Source organism: Macaca mulatta, chromosome 3 (assembly GCF_049350105.2).
Source record: "Macaca mulatta isolate MMU2019108-1 chromosome 3, T2T-MMU8v2.0, whole genome shotgun sequence".
NCBI lineage: Eukaryota > Metazoa > Chordata > Mammalia > Primates > Cercopithecidae > Macaca > Macaca mulatta.
The window spans coordinates 120,423,664-120,440,084 of NC_133408.1; the positions used below are offsets into that span (position 1 = coordinate 120,423,664).

Below are 16,421 nucleotides of genomic sequence, written 5' to 3' on the forward strand. Positions count from 1 at the left end.
CGGGAGGCCGAGGCAGGCAGATCAGGAGGTCAGGAGTTCAAGACCAGCCTGGCCAACATGGTGAAACCCCGTCTCTACGAAAAATACAAAAAATTAGCCCGGCATAGTGGCAGGCGTCTGTAATCCCAGCTACTTGGGAGGCTGAGGCAGGAGAATGGCGTGAACCCAGGAGGCGGAGGTTGCAGTGAGCCGAGACTGCACCACTGCACTCCAGCCTGGGCAACAGAGTGAGACTCTGACTAAAACAAAACAAAAAAACAAAGCAAAACAAAAAAACCCCAACTACATATATGATACAAGTTACCTACACCTAGTCTCCAGTCTGCTCTTTGGTGTACAGCAGAGGTCAGCAAAGAACCAGAAAGTATGTATTTGAGGCATCGTGGGCCAGACTCTGTTGCAACTATTGAACAGTGCCATTGTACTGCAAAATAGCTATAGGCAATCCGTAAATAAATGAGTGTAGCTTTGTTCAGGAACACTTTACACAAACAGGCAGCAGGCTGGGTTTGGTCCAGGAGCAGTAGCTTGGCCCTGGAAGTCTAGCATACACAGTGACTTTGGTTCCTTGCTATTACAGTCTTGACAGAAATTCATCTAAGATGTCATGGCTCTCTGATCTCCCACCATCATATGTCAGTCACTGCACCTCAAAATTTAGTGGTGAGATAATAGGAAGACAGAAAAACAAATCTGAGAGATTTAGGTGGAGAAAACCTCAGGACACAGACAGTCCTTATCTTTGGAAATAAAAATGTAAAGGAGAGCTGGCTTGGTCCAACAGGGGGTAAGACTGTGTATTCCACTGAATCACTAAGGTTGAGATAAGGAAAGAAGTCTGAGAGGAGATGTTCTCTAAACAATTGGAACTACAGCAGTGGGATTTTGAATCAACATGTGAATTAGGGGATCCATCTTAATAAGGCTCCTACAGCTCCAAAGAACCATGAGTTCACCAAGAGTGAGTGTACAGGAGGAAATCAAGACTTGTGCCTATCAGAGAACAGGGTAGACGTCAGAAGCTTCCCAGAGAGAGGTAGGGAATATATAGGGGACGATGAAACTTCAGAGCTAGATGTGACCTTAAACTGTGGGATGGGGGATGAGGGATGGGAGTAACCCCTCAGTTTGCAATATTCATAAATAAACTTAGCATAGGGTTACAACATGCAAGTTCTTAGGCCTAATATTCCATTCCTTGTTCCTGAGGTCTGATTTTGCAAATACTGTATTAACTTCTCAGGGCTGTTTATATTACTTATTATATGATTGAGTCAAGAAGACAGGGCTGGGAATTCCACTTTCCTTCACATGAATTCACTTGCAATGGAAATTTAAAATTGTATAAGGTAGATAATTTCCTGCCTAAATAACATATACATAGCTGATACATCCCACCATTTAAAAAGTTATGTTTTATTTTTCTCAGCCAAAACCACAGCTACTGGTCACTTTTAAGTTCAATTTAAAGATCAAATCTTATGTCTTTGAGATGTGCTTTGGAAGTGAATAACACTCTGCTGATAAATTATTTCTCAGAGTGGTTTGTTCTTGTTTTCACGCTACCATATGGCCATGTCTGGATAACTGGGTATAATGTCAACACTCTTTTGTTTTGTAAAGCTTTTCTCCATCTTATGAAGAATCTAAACAAAAAAGTAAAAAATTAATTTTATTACTGCAGCTTTGCTTGCAAGAAATAGGCAACTTCCTTTGAAATGATTTCATTGAATTTAAACTCATTTATATACATTCTGAGGTATAAAGTGATGTGAGAACAATGTTTTCTCTATTTAAAGTGATCATACTTGGGAACAGTACAAAGACTTGGAACTTAAGACCTCTAGAGCTTCTCACCTTGTGATGGAGAGTGTGCAAGTTAAATGCCAAGAGGAAGTCAGGTTGTAGAAATCTGATCCAGTTAGACACCCCACACCTCCAGAGATGCAGGTCAGGAACTCAATGAGTATGGAAAACTGCCATTACCCCGAGCCAAATTTATCTCTGTCGGGTAATGAGCTAACAACCCCATTCTTTCCAAAAACATGTGTGAACTATTCCAGTTTTACTAATAACTTTATTTAAATAAGACACAAGAACTTCTATACTGAAAAAATACAAAACAAAAGCCACACATTTCCTTGTGTAAAGCCATATTGTATGGTAACTCAAATACTGTTCAGCGCAATGGCTAGAATTAAACAGTACAATTATATACAAAATTTAAACAATTCCTGACAAATTTCTACAGCTGGATGTAGGATACATTTGAGCTCAACAACTTCTGGGAAATTTACATGGCAAAGCGTAAGCTTTAACACATTTGGTTCAAAACTTTAATATATGCTAAGAACAAATGTACAACACAATTAATATTTAGTATCTCATGAGAAAATAAAAGCACATCACTATAAATATCGTACATCAGATTTAATCACCAAGAAAGCATATTCAGTCCATTTTTCTGAAATTGATATTGATACTATTGCATTTTATTTGGACAAAAGCAGAGTGTAAGATCAACATATTATGTAATGCTAAACCAGATATCAGAAGTTAAATGGAGCTCATATTTATCTTACAGAACTAGTAATTTTCTCCCTTTAACCATAATCTACAAAATAGAGTATTTTCATCAAGGCCTGAGATTATTAGGGTTAAAGGTATCTGCTGCTGAAAAGATTGTTTTAAAAGGTTCCCCTGTGAAAATGACAAAAGTAAACTGAGTCCTTTTTTCCATGACAGTCTCCTACAATATAACACTGACTAATTTAAAGGAGCCAGAATGCACCTTCAGGAGAAAATATTACGGCAAACTTTGGTGGAAAGAAGAGAATTGAGATCATGACAAAATAATACACAGAATACACACGCACACACACAAACATATACATATATATATCATTTCTTAAAAAAAAAATCAATGGTGTTGCTTTCTATAGACTCATCCTTCAACCGTCTTAGAAAATAAGCAAAGAAAAACCCAGGAATGAATGAAGGGAACTGAAACGTTCCTTTAACTGTAGGCACATTGTTCCCCTAATTCTTAAGAAAATTGTGCCATACACTTTAGGTGCAGATGAAACAACTCTAGGTTTTATTGAATTGAAAGTAGTGGAATACAAATACAAAAACTTCGCTTTTGGATATTCTTTGTACTGAAGAAAACAATGAAAGTTAGGCTTTCCCACTGACCAATCAGGAATGCCTAGGGCTCTCTTCATACTTTGTGGAGAACTTGCATCAAAAGTTTGCAAGTTAAAGGCTATTTTCTTGAGTTTCTGCTCTACTTCACATGTCGCAAATTTCAAAACTATTCATGATTATGTATTATGAGAGGCCTAAATGAGATAGCTTCCAACTATTGCTCTTGTAAGTCACCAAAAAACCTGCTTATTTATGTTGCAACAATTCTGAGACCCAAGTATTCTATGTAAATGAAGATCATGCACCTAAACTGCTTGAGGAAAACAATAACCAAAAGTATGTCACTTTTTCACCTGCAAAATAATTTCCAAGGGAGAAACTAAACATAAATATGTCTTTAGATAAAATGGTAACAGTTATGACCCTGATGGCTAACATAAACAAAAAAAAATCTCAATCATTCAGTCAAACACTTCACTTATTTTGAAATTAACTCTAGACATTCCTGTCTTTAAATTTCATCACAATGCGGAATGTTTATGTACAGTCTAGTACTGAACATTTTATTTGCAACATTGTAACAGTCCTTTACTGAGCAACACCTGAACTTTTAAAAAAGCCACATGTACACATGTTGAAACAGTGAATGCAACAGTTGTTTTACTTGTAACCACATGACATAAGTGATGTCAAACACCACAGATTTTGCTGGTTCTCCTCATGTTCACCCATGTCCAGGATTATCATTCTCCTAGGATTGAATGCACTTCTTATTCTAAGAATGTGGAATGTAATGAGGAAAGGGAAATGCATAAAATAAGGAAAGGCAAAAGAGTGATGTTCCCTCTTTAGCTTTTTAGCTGTGAAATATTTAATATCCCAATATGATATACATTCCAAGTTACCTGAGTTTAGACTTCAACTGAAGTACCTGAAGCTAGGCCATAGGGTGGGCACTGTGCAACTGTTGTGGCCATTTTTTTTTTTTTTTTTTTTGCATTGTATGTATTACAGAAGTTAGAAACAAACACCTGGATCAATTGTAAACATAATCCTGAAGTACAGTATTTTCCATAGGACAAAACACAGCAAGACATTTTCTATTTAGACAGGCAACTTTTTGATATAGAGCTTATTTATACTGAAGAATCTGGAACAAAACACAGGACACAGTACTAATCTGTCAAACATACTATGAAATGCATAGTCTCCACTTAAAATGCTGAATGACACACACATTTTGCAAGCATTACTGCTTTCCACAAAAACTGCTGAATAGGAGTTCCGTCCCTGCCAAGATCAGTGTTTAAGAGATACTTTATGATGCTGATAAGTATTGGTGGTGGTGGTGGTGTTCAGAAAGTTTGTCACTCCATGCAGATAGATGTCTGAAATCTTGTTCCTAATCCATGGAACATAGGGTGGAGACCAGCTCCCCCTTTTTTAGATGATCACATAGTTCTGAGCAGAGATGTGGTCCTCACCCTGCAGTTCCTGCAGAAGCTGCTGCTGCTGGGATGGCTGCTGGGCAGAGGCCTCCATGGAGCCCGCTGTGCTGGTGTCATCGGAAAGAGACGTAAATGAAACCCGGGATGAGAGCTGCTCAACGGTCAGAGCTGCCAAAGCTGAGCTCTGGCCAGAGTTAGGAGAGTTCTTGAGCATAAGGTCAGAAGCAGGTAAGAGGGGGCCTAGAAGTTTTACAGGACAGAAAGCTGATCCGGTTGGGATGAAATTAACCTTGTTTTTGTCAGGACATGAAAAGAGAGGGGCCGAGATAGGCTGACGAGACCTAAAACCATAAAACAAAATTAGATTTATAATCACGAACACAGAACAAGTTAAGCATTTTCTGAATTAACTGGAGTTCTCTAAAACAGCTAAAATGTAAATGGCAGGAGATGGGTTAAGTGTATACAGAGGGATAAACATCTTCCATAGCACAAGTCAGTTGGCAGACTATTCATGCACACAGCATGGAAGTGGTATTTGAGACAAAAGGATTTTCAAAAGAACCAGGAAGACAAATAGAGATCATTAGTTTGCTTTTAATCATTTAGGAAGGTAGAAAAAGTCTGCTATATTATAACTGAAGATTATGTAAAGTTAGAATGACCTTTTCTGTTAAAGTACACCGGAGGCAGGGGGCATTAGTCCATCATGTATTTAGTTTTAAACACTTCCTCCTTTTTTCTTTCTAGATAGACCTCCACTAGCACAGACGGGGGGTGGAGTGGGGAGGGGAGAGTTTCAGTGGTCTCTCAAAAAGCCAGTCAGTTCAACAGAGGTTGGGTCCACAAGCCCTTCCTCTCCTCCTGTTCCCAGGAGCTAAGCCATCAGCTCCTGCAAGATGGGTCCTTCCAGATTGCAAGAGCACTGCACCCTCCACTAGGCACCTGCACTGGAACAAAGGCATGAGTGCATCCAAGAACCACACAGTCTTCTGAGCTACTCTGCCCAGGGTTTACAGCATGAACCTCTTTTTCTAATTTCATTTCTAACTTACACATATTAAAATTTCATTAAGAAAACCCCTTGTGAACAGAAAGTCTGAATAAGCAAGCTAGATTAAGCTAGTCACACATAGATACTAACTTTGCTCCTAAAGTCTCTTTGTTAGCCATCTAAATTAAGAGTTCTCGAAATGACAATTCTTAATGATTAAAAATAGATCTTTCAGGTAGTAAGAATAAGTTTCCAAGTTTCTTTGTATTGGCTTATACATTTCCAGCATACAGACTCCAATTCTCCTTCAGTAAGATCTCTCTTGCCTATTCAATTCTCTTTACATAATTTGCTTTTGAAACACATTATCAGCTGGATAGAGTAGTTGATTCATATGTAATCAACTGGTCTCAGTAAAAAGCTTTACAGCTTTGCAGATCCCAGCTGACAGAAAAGACATTACTTACGCCATTTCCTCAAAGACCTTCACTCGCTCACATCCCTCTGGGGGCTCCCGTTTGAACATGTAGCTGTTGTTTGGTTTGGGAGATGAAGCATACTTGGGTAACGGTGAGCTACTCCCACTGTCTGTAAATTTAAAGCAGTTATATTAACTAGTGATTGAAAGCTCTTTTAAATTAAATTTGATTTCCAAACAAACAGCCTTTTGCACAATTTATCCACTACTGCCCCTATGCTTTGACCACAGTCTCCTTTATTGCAAAGCTATTTCTTATACCCTGTGTAGTACATTTCTTCTAAATAAAAACTTTAATGCAACAGTAATCTGCCATACCACAGAACATAAAAAGAAGGACATTTTGGTCCAGAAAACTGCACTTTGAATACAACAGAGCTGTAATCCTGAAAACAAATATGTTATTTATTATGTATTTCAAGAATGCAACTGACGGGGCAATGTGCTTAAGTCATACAGAAGAATAAAACAGATTATAATGATACAGGGTTCTCTACATGCCTTCTCACTGCCCAACCAATTTAACAAAAATGAGTAATATTCATTACAAAAGTTCTTAGCAGAAAAGTTATTTTTGCTAAATATCATGAATAACACGTACGCAGGGGAAAAAGCAAGCTTATAAAATGTCTCTTTCTACCTACCCAGCATAAAAAACATAATTTGCTCAGAATTTTACCTTTAAAATGTTTATAATAAAAGGGCTTTTTCAGCAGAATTTATATTTTTGCTACTAGAAGACATGAGAAATCTCCAAACATCTCTACCTAACACATTTTCCTCATATTTTTGGCCAAAAAGAAAATGGTCTATTCATGAAAAGCCATAAAACCCATAAGCAATTTCTCCCTTTCCTACCTGGCAAGAGATTTTGGAAATTCAAATCCACTAAAATGTGTCATTATTTTTGTAAGATGCCAAGCTGTAAAGTCAGTAACATGTTTGTATACAATAGTCCTATTTAAACAAATTCTGACTTAATGCAAACCAATCCCCACTGCTAAAATACTAAGCACATGAGCTATTGAAATGTATTATTTTCATCTATTTGAAAGACAGCACCAGTATCATAATTATGTTTGTCACAATTTTGGTAAGTTGCTTTAGTGTAGAATACAGGACACAGTCCAATATTCAGAAACTGAGTAATAAGAATGTTTTGTCATCATTAATGAAGTTATAATACACACTTAGGAAGAAGGCCCTTGATGCACACTAATACTTGTTAGTCTTGTGAATGCAGATTTATGCTTATATTTCTGGCTGGGAAACCACTGTCTGCAAAAGAATAAGGTTACACTATTGGGAAGCTAGAAAACCACACAGTTTCTCTATCATTATTATGCATGATCCTACAGAGTAGGCACCAAACAGCTTCTTGGAAAAAATTAAGTCTCAAGAATGAAATTTGGTTTCTTCATATACTTCATATATTCAGATTTGAGAATTTTCTTAAGTTTAATATTTATCCTGTATCTTGCATGAACAAATGGGAGGGAGGAGGAGGAGGAGGAACAGGATTGTCTCTCTTAGCCTGATACAAAGCATAACTAGCCTGATTGGAGGTCTGAATTTGCTGCTCTATTTAAGCTAGGCTAGACAAGACTGGTCCATGATTAAAAAATAAAAATAAAAAATACCTCAAATTTGGTGTAATATAAAAAATATGGCTTGACCTTACCTTACTATGCAAACATCAACAAACCAGGCAAAGGAAATATATGAGATCAAAAATACAAGTTAAGTAGGATAGATACCCCATTCTTCACGATGTGCGTATTTCACACTACATACGTGTATCAAAACATCTCATGTACCCCATAAATATATACGCCTACTATGTATCCACAGAAATTTAAAAAATAAAATTAAAAAAATACAAGTAGATATGGCATGAGATGCCTCCATGGAGATTACCGCTGGACATAACTTAGCCTACAGGGCACAAGCAGCATCAGCCTCAAACCATGGGCTTGATGCCATCAGCAGTCATGTCAGCAGTTAAGGATCCACCCGTTATCACGTAAGGAAAGTCATCTTGGCCACAGTTAGTCTTCTGTGTTCTTTTTCTTACTACATCATCAGGCCTATCACTTTCTTTCTCTCACTATTTTACTGATGGTTTCAAAGGACTTTCTCATAACTGAAGGCTAGATGTGAGTTGGATAATCTATCTGCAAAACTGATTATCTTCCTGTTAATCTAGAATGAAGTAATTTTCTTTTTAAAGTATTTCTAATTTCAGAGGCTGTAAGTGAATTTTTTAACAGAGTTTTACCCTCTTAAACATATTCTGCTTTTTATATACTGCTATCCTAGACAGACAGTACTCAGTGTTATTATATCTTTCTGCCTTTTCAATAAAAATTGTTTTTTTAAATTATGTATTCAATATTAGGTGGTCTGGAAAGCTTGAAAGAAAAAAATTTTGAGACTATAAACAAATATTTGCTAAATCTGGAGTTTTTCCTTCAGGTTAAGTACGCAATTGGAGAGACTGTAAAGAGGGGTCAGGGAATGCAGACATCTAGTCTGGGGCTTTAGCTCTTGTTGTATAGTTCTATGTTACCTGGAATACAATCACCTCTCCGGATTTCTATATAATTAAAGGAACTGCCATTCATGAACTCTAAAATTCTGTGATTTTTCTTTAATAGTTCTAACATATAAAGATGACATATTTTACATATATATTTTTTCTTGCCTTACAAAGTGGCATGCTTTAAAAACAACCCATATGACCAACCTATGCTACTCATTCCAGACTTGAATGTATAAAATATTACTATTCATTTAAACCTCTGTGTTGAATTTAATAGCCACATTTCACTAACAGAACATTATAAGTATAAATATGCCTGCTCAGGAGATTCAAGATGAGAAGTCTCATGGTAATCTTAATTCAGTCTCTTTTGTTTACCAGTAATGGTAAGTTTTCTCATTCTGGTATCTCAGAGAATAATATAGGATCATAACTAGAAATACAATTGAGATTAGGTTAAATGTTACTTTATTACTTTTAACATCATAGCCAATGTCAATAAAATTAAATGCAGTGAATATATTTACATATTTCTATATTCACGTCTCATTTTTATATATAACAATCACTCAACTCTGAAAATCAAGAATATGGAAAAATGTGATTGCTGTTTTATAACAGATCATACATATGCATTTGCACCACATTTACCATTAAAATACAAGTAGCTTATCAAATACTTTTAAACATTCAATGATAATGAATTAAAGCTTAGAAAAATTAGAGAAGTTATTAAAGTTTGGAATTTCATATAGAAACAATATTCATTAAACTACATGTACTTGTATAGCTTGAGTTTTCTGAATTTCTTCTGACTTTTATTATATCTGGTATATTGTGGGGCCCACAATTCTTGTACACAAAATTATACATTTGGTCATACCACTGCACTTCAGCCTGGGTGACAGTGAGACCCCATCTCAAAAAAATATATATCACATATATAAAGGTTGATTCATTTATGCAGGTAGTATGTAAAATCTCTGCCATGGTTCTATCTAGCCCTAAGTCCATAGATGTGCATTATCTCTATCACACTACTTTATCAAATTAAGTAAAATAAATTCTAAAGCAATAATAGAATAGTGGTTCTAACCAGAGTTTCTTTCACATTAGACTTACCAGTTGTTTTAAAAAGATCAATGTCTAGATCTCATTCCTGAAAGATTCTGATTTAATTAGTCTGGGGAGGAGCCAAGCATTGCCTTGGGGTGGGGAGGTGGGGGTAAAGCTCCCAAGTGCACCTGAAGCACAGCCATATCTGAGAACCAATCACGAAATGGTTAAGAACATTAGTTTGGAGTGAGGCCACCTGACTTCTTCCTAGGCCTAGGTGCATGGCATAGGGTAAGTCTGATCCCTCTGTTTTTTGATCTATAAAATAGATAATACCACTGACATGACAGCTGTGAAAATTAGGATAAGGGCTGGGTGAGGTGGCTCACGCCTGTCACCTCAACATTTTAGGGAGGCTGAGACGGGAGGATCACTTGAGGCCAGGAGTTTGAGACCACCTGGTCAACATGGTGAAACCCTCTCTACAAAAAAAAAAAAAAACAAAACCCAAAACCAAAGGACAAAAAAGGATTAGGATAGTGCCTGAAACACAGTAAGCTCTGAATATTATTATTATAATAGTAAAAAGTAACACATCATTTCTAATCTGAAAATTTAAAATGAACCATTCGAAAATTAAGTGCCTATTCTGCTCCCTCTTGACAGAGGAGAGTAAAGGAAATGTTTTTAATAGATTTGTGTACTCTACTCAGGTACAAACAGATAAAATTTTGTTTCTGAGAGAGAAGCAGAATAATATCTGGAGTACTAGGTTGTCCAGGTTTATAACTGCCTGGCATGAACTCTGCCAGTTCAAGATGGCATACTTTAGTGTAAAGAGATGTATCATTCTGAAATTAAAATCAATGCTTAAAGCATGCAGATTCTATAGACTACTATGCAAAGAAAATACTTTTATAGTATATGCAGCAATAATCAGTAGAATGTAATTCTTATTCTATCTTTCCCAGGTAATTAACTGACTAGGAAAGTGAGTACACTTTACTCAATGACATACTAAAGCATAAAATTAGCCAAGAGTTAAATTAGAAATATGATTGACTAAATAGTACTTAAACAAAATTACTACTCTAGTGTTAAAATACACTTATTCTGCTTCAGGAAATGAAATTATCAACTATAATGGGATTTGAAGGCCTAAAGAAATCAGGAGAAACACAGAATTGTATATCATTTCTTGGCAATAAACTTTAACAATCAGGTTGTATTACCAATTGTATTAAAAAGCCTGTATTTTCAGTTAACTCCAAGACCAACTTGGAAACTTACAAGTAAGGAGAACAGGCTTTTACAAACAGCCTCTAAGGTTTTTCTAAAATTCCAAGTTAACACCTTGTGAGAATGCTAAAGAATTGTAATGAACAAAGACATCACTTATACGTAAGATCTCCTTTAGATCAGCATTCAGCAAAGAGTAAAGGGGAAAAATGACATGAGAACCTTTTGTTTCTTACACTTAGAAACTTTGTTTCAAATCAGATTGATTTTTTAATAACTGGGCCTCAACTTACATTCCAAGGCCCATTAATTAAATATTTATTATATGTAGGAGGTATTTTATATTTTGTAATCACTTGTCATTCCATAAGTATTAATTAAATTGATACCAACTTACAAACTAAGCCAAAAAATTACTCTTTAGTTTTTGTGTACTCAAAGTAAGTACAGTGCTTCCTTCCACAACATAATCTTGATATGCAGAACAACAGTGCTAACTATTATTGTTGATAGGCTAACTACTCACTCTAAATCTGATATGACAATTAAAAATGAAAACAAGTCACTTTTAATCTGATATGACAGTTAAAACTGAAAATGGTCCTCAAACCAATTTATAGACTAAAATAATGATTCTTATAAATCTTATTGGTAAAACTAAACAAACTGGATTACACAAAATATTTTGTATCTTGTACAAAAGTAGGTATCTCAAGAAAATCACTATAATACAATCTTAATTTTTATATTGTCAAGTTTATTAAATGGCAAAATTTCCAGGAACATCAGTTGTTTAAAAAAAAAAAAAACTGAAATCACATTGTTCATGTTAATATCCTACAACTGTGGTCTCCCAATAAGAGAGGCATGAAACAATCTGCTGATGTGTAGGGAAAAAAAATCAGTGCAATATACATATTTACCTTTTATCTTTAAAAACAAGTAAACTTTACTAACATTTAGGGAAAAAAGAACATTGGAACTTCTAATAAAATTTTCACTACAATTTTAAATGTTCACTTAAATATTTACTGAGCATTTACTATGTTCAAAAGAGTAGGCAAAGCAAAATGCTATCAATGTTATCAGTGCAATGTTAGATAAAATTTAGTATTTCCTCTTTTTAAAAAACATCTTGCTAAAAGGAAATGATCTTATAATGTCTTTAGGCAGAAACCAACATGGAATCTTAAACATCATTATAGTGACCTTAAAGTCTATTCCATCTCCAATATTTACTACCTTATGGTAATGATTTCCACATCTCCCATGCTGGAACTTCATAAGAACTTTGCTGTTATCCTGATTTCCTCCTCCTCCCTCACCTCATACGGCTAATCAGCCACCAAATGCTGTTGACTTTTCTTCAGCCCCTTTCCTCCAGTTCCTCTGACCTTGCTATGCTTCCTCATCTTTGCCCTATACCTGTGGTCTCCCAATTAAGAAGCATGAAACAATCTGCTGACATGTAGGAAAAAATATCAGCAATTAAATATATTTATTTTTACATTTATACATACTTTTTATCTTTTAAAACAAGTAAACTTTAACAGTTTGTAGAATGAGTTATATACATATGTCACCTAGAAATATATAAACTTTATTAGGGGTACAGAAGATTCAAAATTGCTAACAAGGGTATGGAATAAATAAAGTTTGAAAATCACAAGACTAGACTATTAACATGGCTACTTATCTTGTCCTCCTACTGCTTCTACTTCTGTGTCAATGTGAGTTATAGTTCTTAAATGTGAAGCTGGTCATATCCTTTAGCTGACAAAGGATCTTCCCTTGGCTTTTCATTTCTCTTAGCAAAGCTTACAGGGGCCTTACGAAACAGTGAACTTTCTAACTCTCCAGTCGAACTGTTTTCTACTCTCCACCATTCACCCCATACCCCAACCGTGCAGTATCTTACTGTTCTCTACACACTGGGCCCTTTCACAGCTGAATGCTCATGTAAAGATTATTCCTTCTGCAAAGGCAGCAAGATGTAGTATCAGGTTCCTACAGAATATCTTTGTTGGCAGCTAGATGCCATGGAAGTGAGCTAGGTTACTTAATTTCTCTAACCCTCAGATTCTGGGACCTTTAAATAATGACCGTGTCACCGACCTATGTGGTGATACTGTTGGAAATAATACAAATAAAATCACCTGAACACATTTAATCATCATAGCAATTCTATGAGACAGGTATCCCCAATTTATAGGTGAGGAAATTGAGATACAGATAGATTGAGTAGCTTGTCCAAGGGCACATAATTAAGTGGCAGAGCAGGGATTCAACCTGGCTGCCCCAGAGTCAATGTTCATTATTGTTACGCTACCTGTTTCACTAAGTTTGGATCTATCTCAACTCCAGTGTCTTCATTAGAGATGTGAGGAGATGACCAGATGAATCAAGTTCCTTCCAATCTAACATTCTGTTTCTAATTAAAGGCTTATAGCTCAGCCAAGAGCTTCATTGGGTCTGCCTTCTGTCAGTGTCACAAAGAGATAGTGTAAGGAGTGGTCCCTATGAGTTGATACTTCTCAGAGGAACACAAAAGATAATGGGGGAGGAAAAATCCAACAGATTCCCTTTTCCTTGAACCTAGTTGACACCTATTATTTTCCACCCAGTTACTATCAGAGTTTACTGGTTACCAGCAAGACCAACAGCAAGAAGGGGAAGATGAAACAGTTTTGGCAGTTACTTCCTTTCCCCTTATTTCAACAACAAATTTGAAATTCATGGCCTCTTTCCCACCAAGAGCCTATCACTAAATTTAGCATAATCTTAGTTTAATTACTCTTGGTTTTTATTTTTATGAAGAGTATCACACACTCTTCATGAACATTAAAAGCCTAACATAAAATTTAACAATTCAAAGAAAACACATTTTCAACATAGCTATAAAAATATATCCGTTAAAAAATGGACATATCATGAAGAAAGGTCTTAATACTCAAAAAAAATCTCCATTAAGCACTACACTGTGCTAGGCACTAGTTTATTTACTGACAGTAAAGCAATGACCAAAATATGGTCATTTACTCTTGTTGGAGCTAACATCATGGTAAACAGATAAGCGATTAAATGAAACATATATGCAGGTATGTTAAAATTTTTTGATTTGCTTATATTCTAAACAGCAATAATGGCTAAAACTGAGTTGTATACCTAAGTAGTTTTGAATTATGAATAATAACTCATAGACAGCTATCACAGTATCTGCCATTGGTACAATTGTTAACATTTTCAGAAAGAAGGGACAAGAGCATCTACTGGATACTTATTTTGTGCTGTTAGACACTGGAATGTATGTATCTTAAGATACTGTCTTGAAAGAAAGGTAAAACGACCTTGGGACATAATTCTAGAATAGATCAATTTTAACCTATAGACTAACTCCTTTGTTGGAATAATATCTTTATACTCTGTAATTTTACCACCAAAAGGTTCCTCTAGGATAATAAGCATCATAGAACCATATCAAGAGAATATTTTGATAAACACATCCAGGTTCAAAAGCAGTGATTTTTCAAGGTGTGGTAGCTCAAAGAAGTGTACCCATCATATCTGGTTTTACAATATAAACCCCCAAAAGAAAACTGTCATAAAATCTTGGCTGATTACCTAAAAAACAGAGGGTTAAAGCATAGTAAGGGCACAGGTCAAAAAAAAGGTCAAGAAATAGAACCCTAGAGATAAATACAAGTATGTTAAAATGTATGTATAAAGGAATAGGAAGATGCCAAAAGCAGTCTGTTTCAGAAGTCTGCCTAGGGTCAAGCCTAGACCCTGGAAAGACAAAATAATACTTTTTTTTCTCCTAAGACCAAGGGAGGCTCAGTCCTAACACTAAAAGTTTAGCAATATGAATATTTACGAGTTAAGTCACAGAATGAGTTAAATAGGCTTATATGCATTGGCTTGGGAAACTCTATCCACATAGTGTACACTGTTCCTTCAGGAAAATATAGCTTAAATTATAAGTAATCAATTTATGGACTCTTGGAATACAACTCTCAGTAGTTGGCCTGAATAAAATGATTCCATTTATTTCATGATTATAATAATCAATGTTTCCACAATATCCTGCAAAACTGCAGAATTTTATAACAACTGCATAAGTGAACTGTGCCAAAGATCAATGATAAGTAGCTGACTGAAGTCTACATTTTGTGGCTTGCCCAGCACCAGTTTGGCTACCATCAAGCAATGCTGGCAGAGCTGCTTAAGCAACTAATATTCTGACACTGCCATCTGTATTACATAAATGGCTATTTTTGCTCCTTGCATTTTATTTTGGGTATGATAATGTGGAAGAATGTAAGCTACCTCTGAGGGTACATTCTGACGATGTCAAGATGAGTGCTCTTATTCTGGATCTCTGAATTCTCCGCACAGAGAAGAGCAGTAGTAGTTCCTATGGCTATTAGTTAGCCTGGAAACTTTATACATGTGACCAGTGTGACCAAGTTGCCTTCAATCTTTAGGTTACTGGAAAAATCTAGTAAAAAATCAAAACAAAACACCAAAAACCCATTCACTTGAAACAGTCTCTCAACAGTTGAAACTTTCTTGACAGAGTGTTTTTGTCCTGGCATTGCAATCCATACAGGCAAAGAAAAAAACCAATGTGCGATGCAACTAAAATTATTTTATAGGTCTCAAATGATACATAATTCATAGCAAATAGATGTTAGGAACACACAAAAATAACGTTAGCAAAGTCAGAAAAAGAACACGTATATAAAACGAATACTAGAAAAATAATCAGCTCACCAGCACATCCCTCATTAGGGCAGCTATTCACTGCAGCTATCCCTCTCCCCTCCATGTCTATCCAGGCTCCTACAGATGTCTGAACTAGTTACTCTACCACAGAACAAATCTCTCTACAGCAACTGCAGAATATGTAGGTACTCCAAATCAAATCAATTCTAGTTAACTTCAAAATTATAGAATTCATTCTGTTTTCATAATGATGAAAAGCTCTAGGAAAGCTATACAGCTTCCTTTTATGTCTCTAATAAACAAAACACCAATTTATGATTTATTGTAGAAAACATACATTATAGGAAAGAATTAGTATCTTTTTTTGAGATGGGAGTCTTGCTCTGTTGCCCAGGCTGGAATGCAGTGATGTGATCTCGGTTTGCTGCAACCTCCACCTCCTAAGTTCAACTGATCCTCTTGTCTCAGCCTCCTGATTAGCTGGGGCTGAAGCTGCATGCCACCACACCTGACTAACTTTTTGTATTTTTAGTAGAGATGGGGTTTCACTATGTTGGCCAGGCTGGTCTTTAACTCCTGACCTCAACTGAGCTGCCCACCTTGGCCTCCCAAAATGCTGGGATCACAGAAATAGTTAGTATTTTTAAAAAACAGCAAAACCCAGAGTTTGGGCTTTACATGAAGAAGAAATGAGTCAGAAACTAGCCTACAGTTTGAATGACATAACATATTAGTTCCAGAAATTGTAAAATTTCTGGACAACTCCTTCCTTTATACTTTTAGTATTCTAAA

General features: G+C 35.8%; 1 protein-coding gene across 7 annotated transcripts in view; it reads right to left on the minus strand.

Annotated features, from left to right (window-relative positions):
• Positions 1 to 4,243: 4,243 nt before the first annotated feature.
• Positions 4,244 to 16,421, minus strand: part of GLCCI1 (glucocorticoid induced 1) — a 128,833-nt gene continuing 116,655 nt past the window's right edge. For 6 of the 7 annotated variants that reach the window (XM_077997017.1, XM_015134019.3, XM_077997016.1 and 3 more), the window contains 2 exons: positions 6,057 to 6,177; positions 4,244 to 4,936 (listed from right to left, as the gene is read on the minus strand). In XM_077997017.1, coding sequence (XP_077853143.1) covers positions 4,591 to 4,936; positions 6,057 to 6,177 — 467 coding nt within the window. In that variant the 3' untranslated portion in view covers positions 4,244 to 4,590. The remainder of the gene's footprint in view (positions 4,937 to 6,056; positions 6,178 to 16,421) is intronic. The other variant, XM_015134020.3, reaches the window with a different exon arrangement.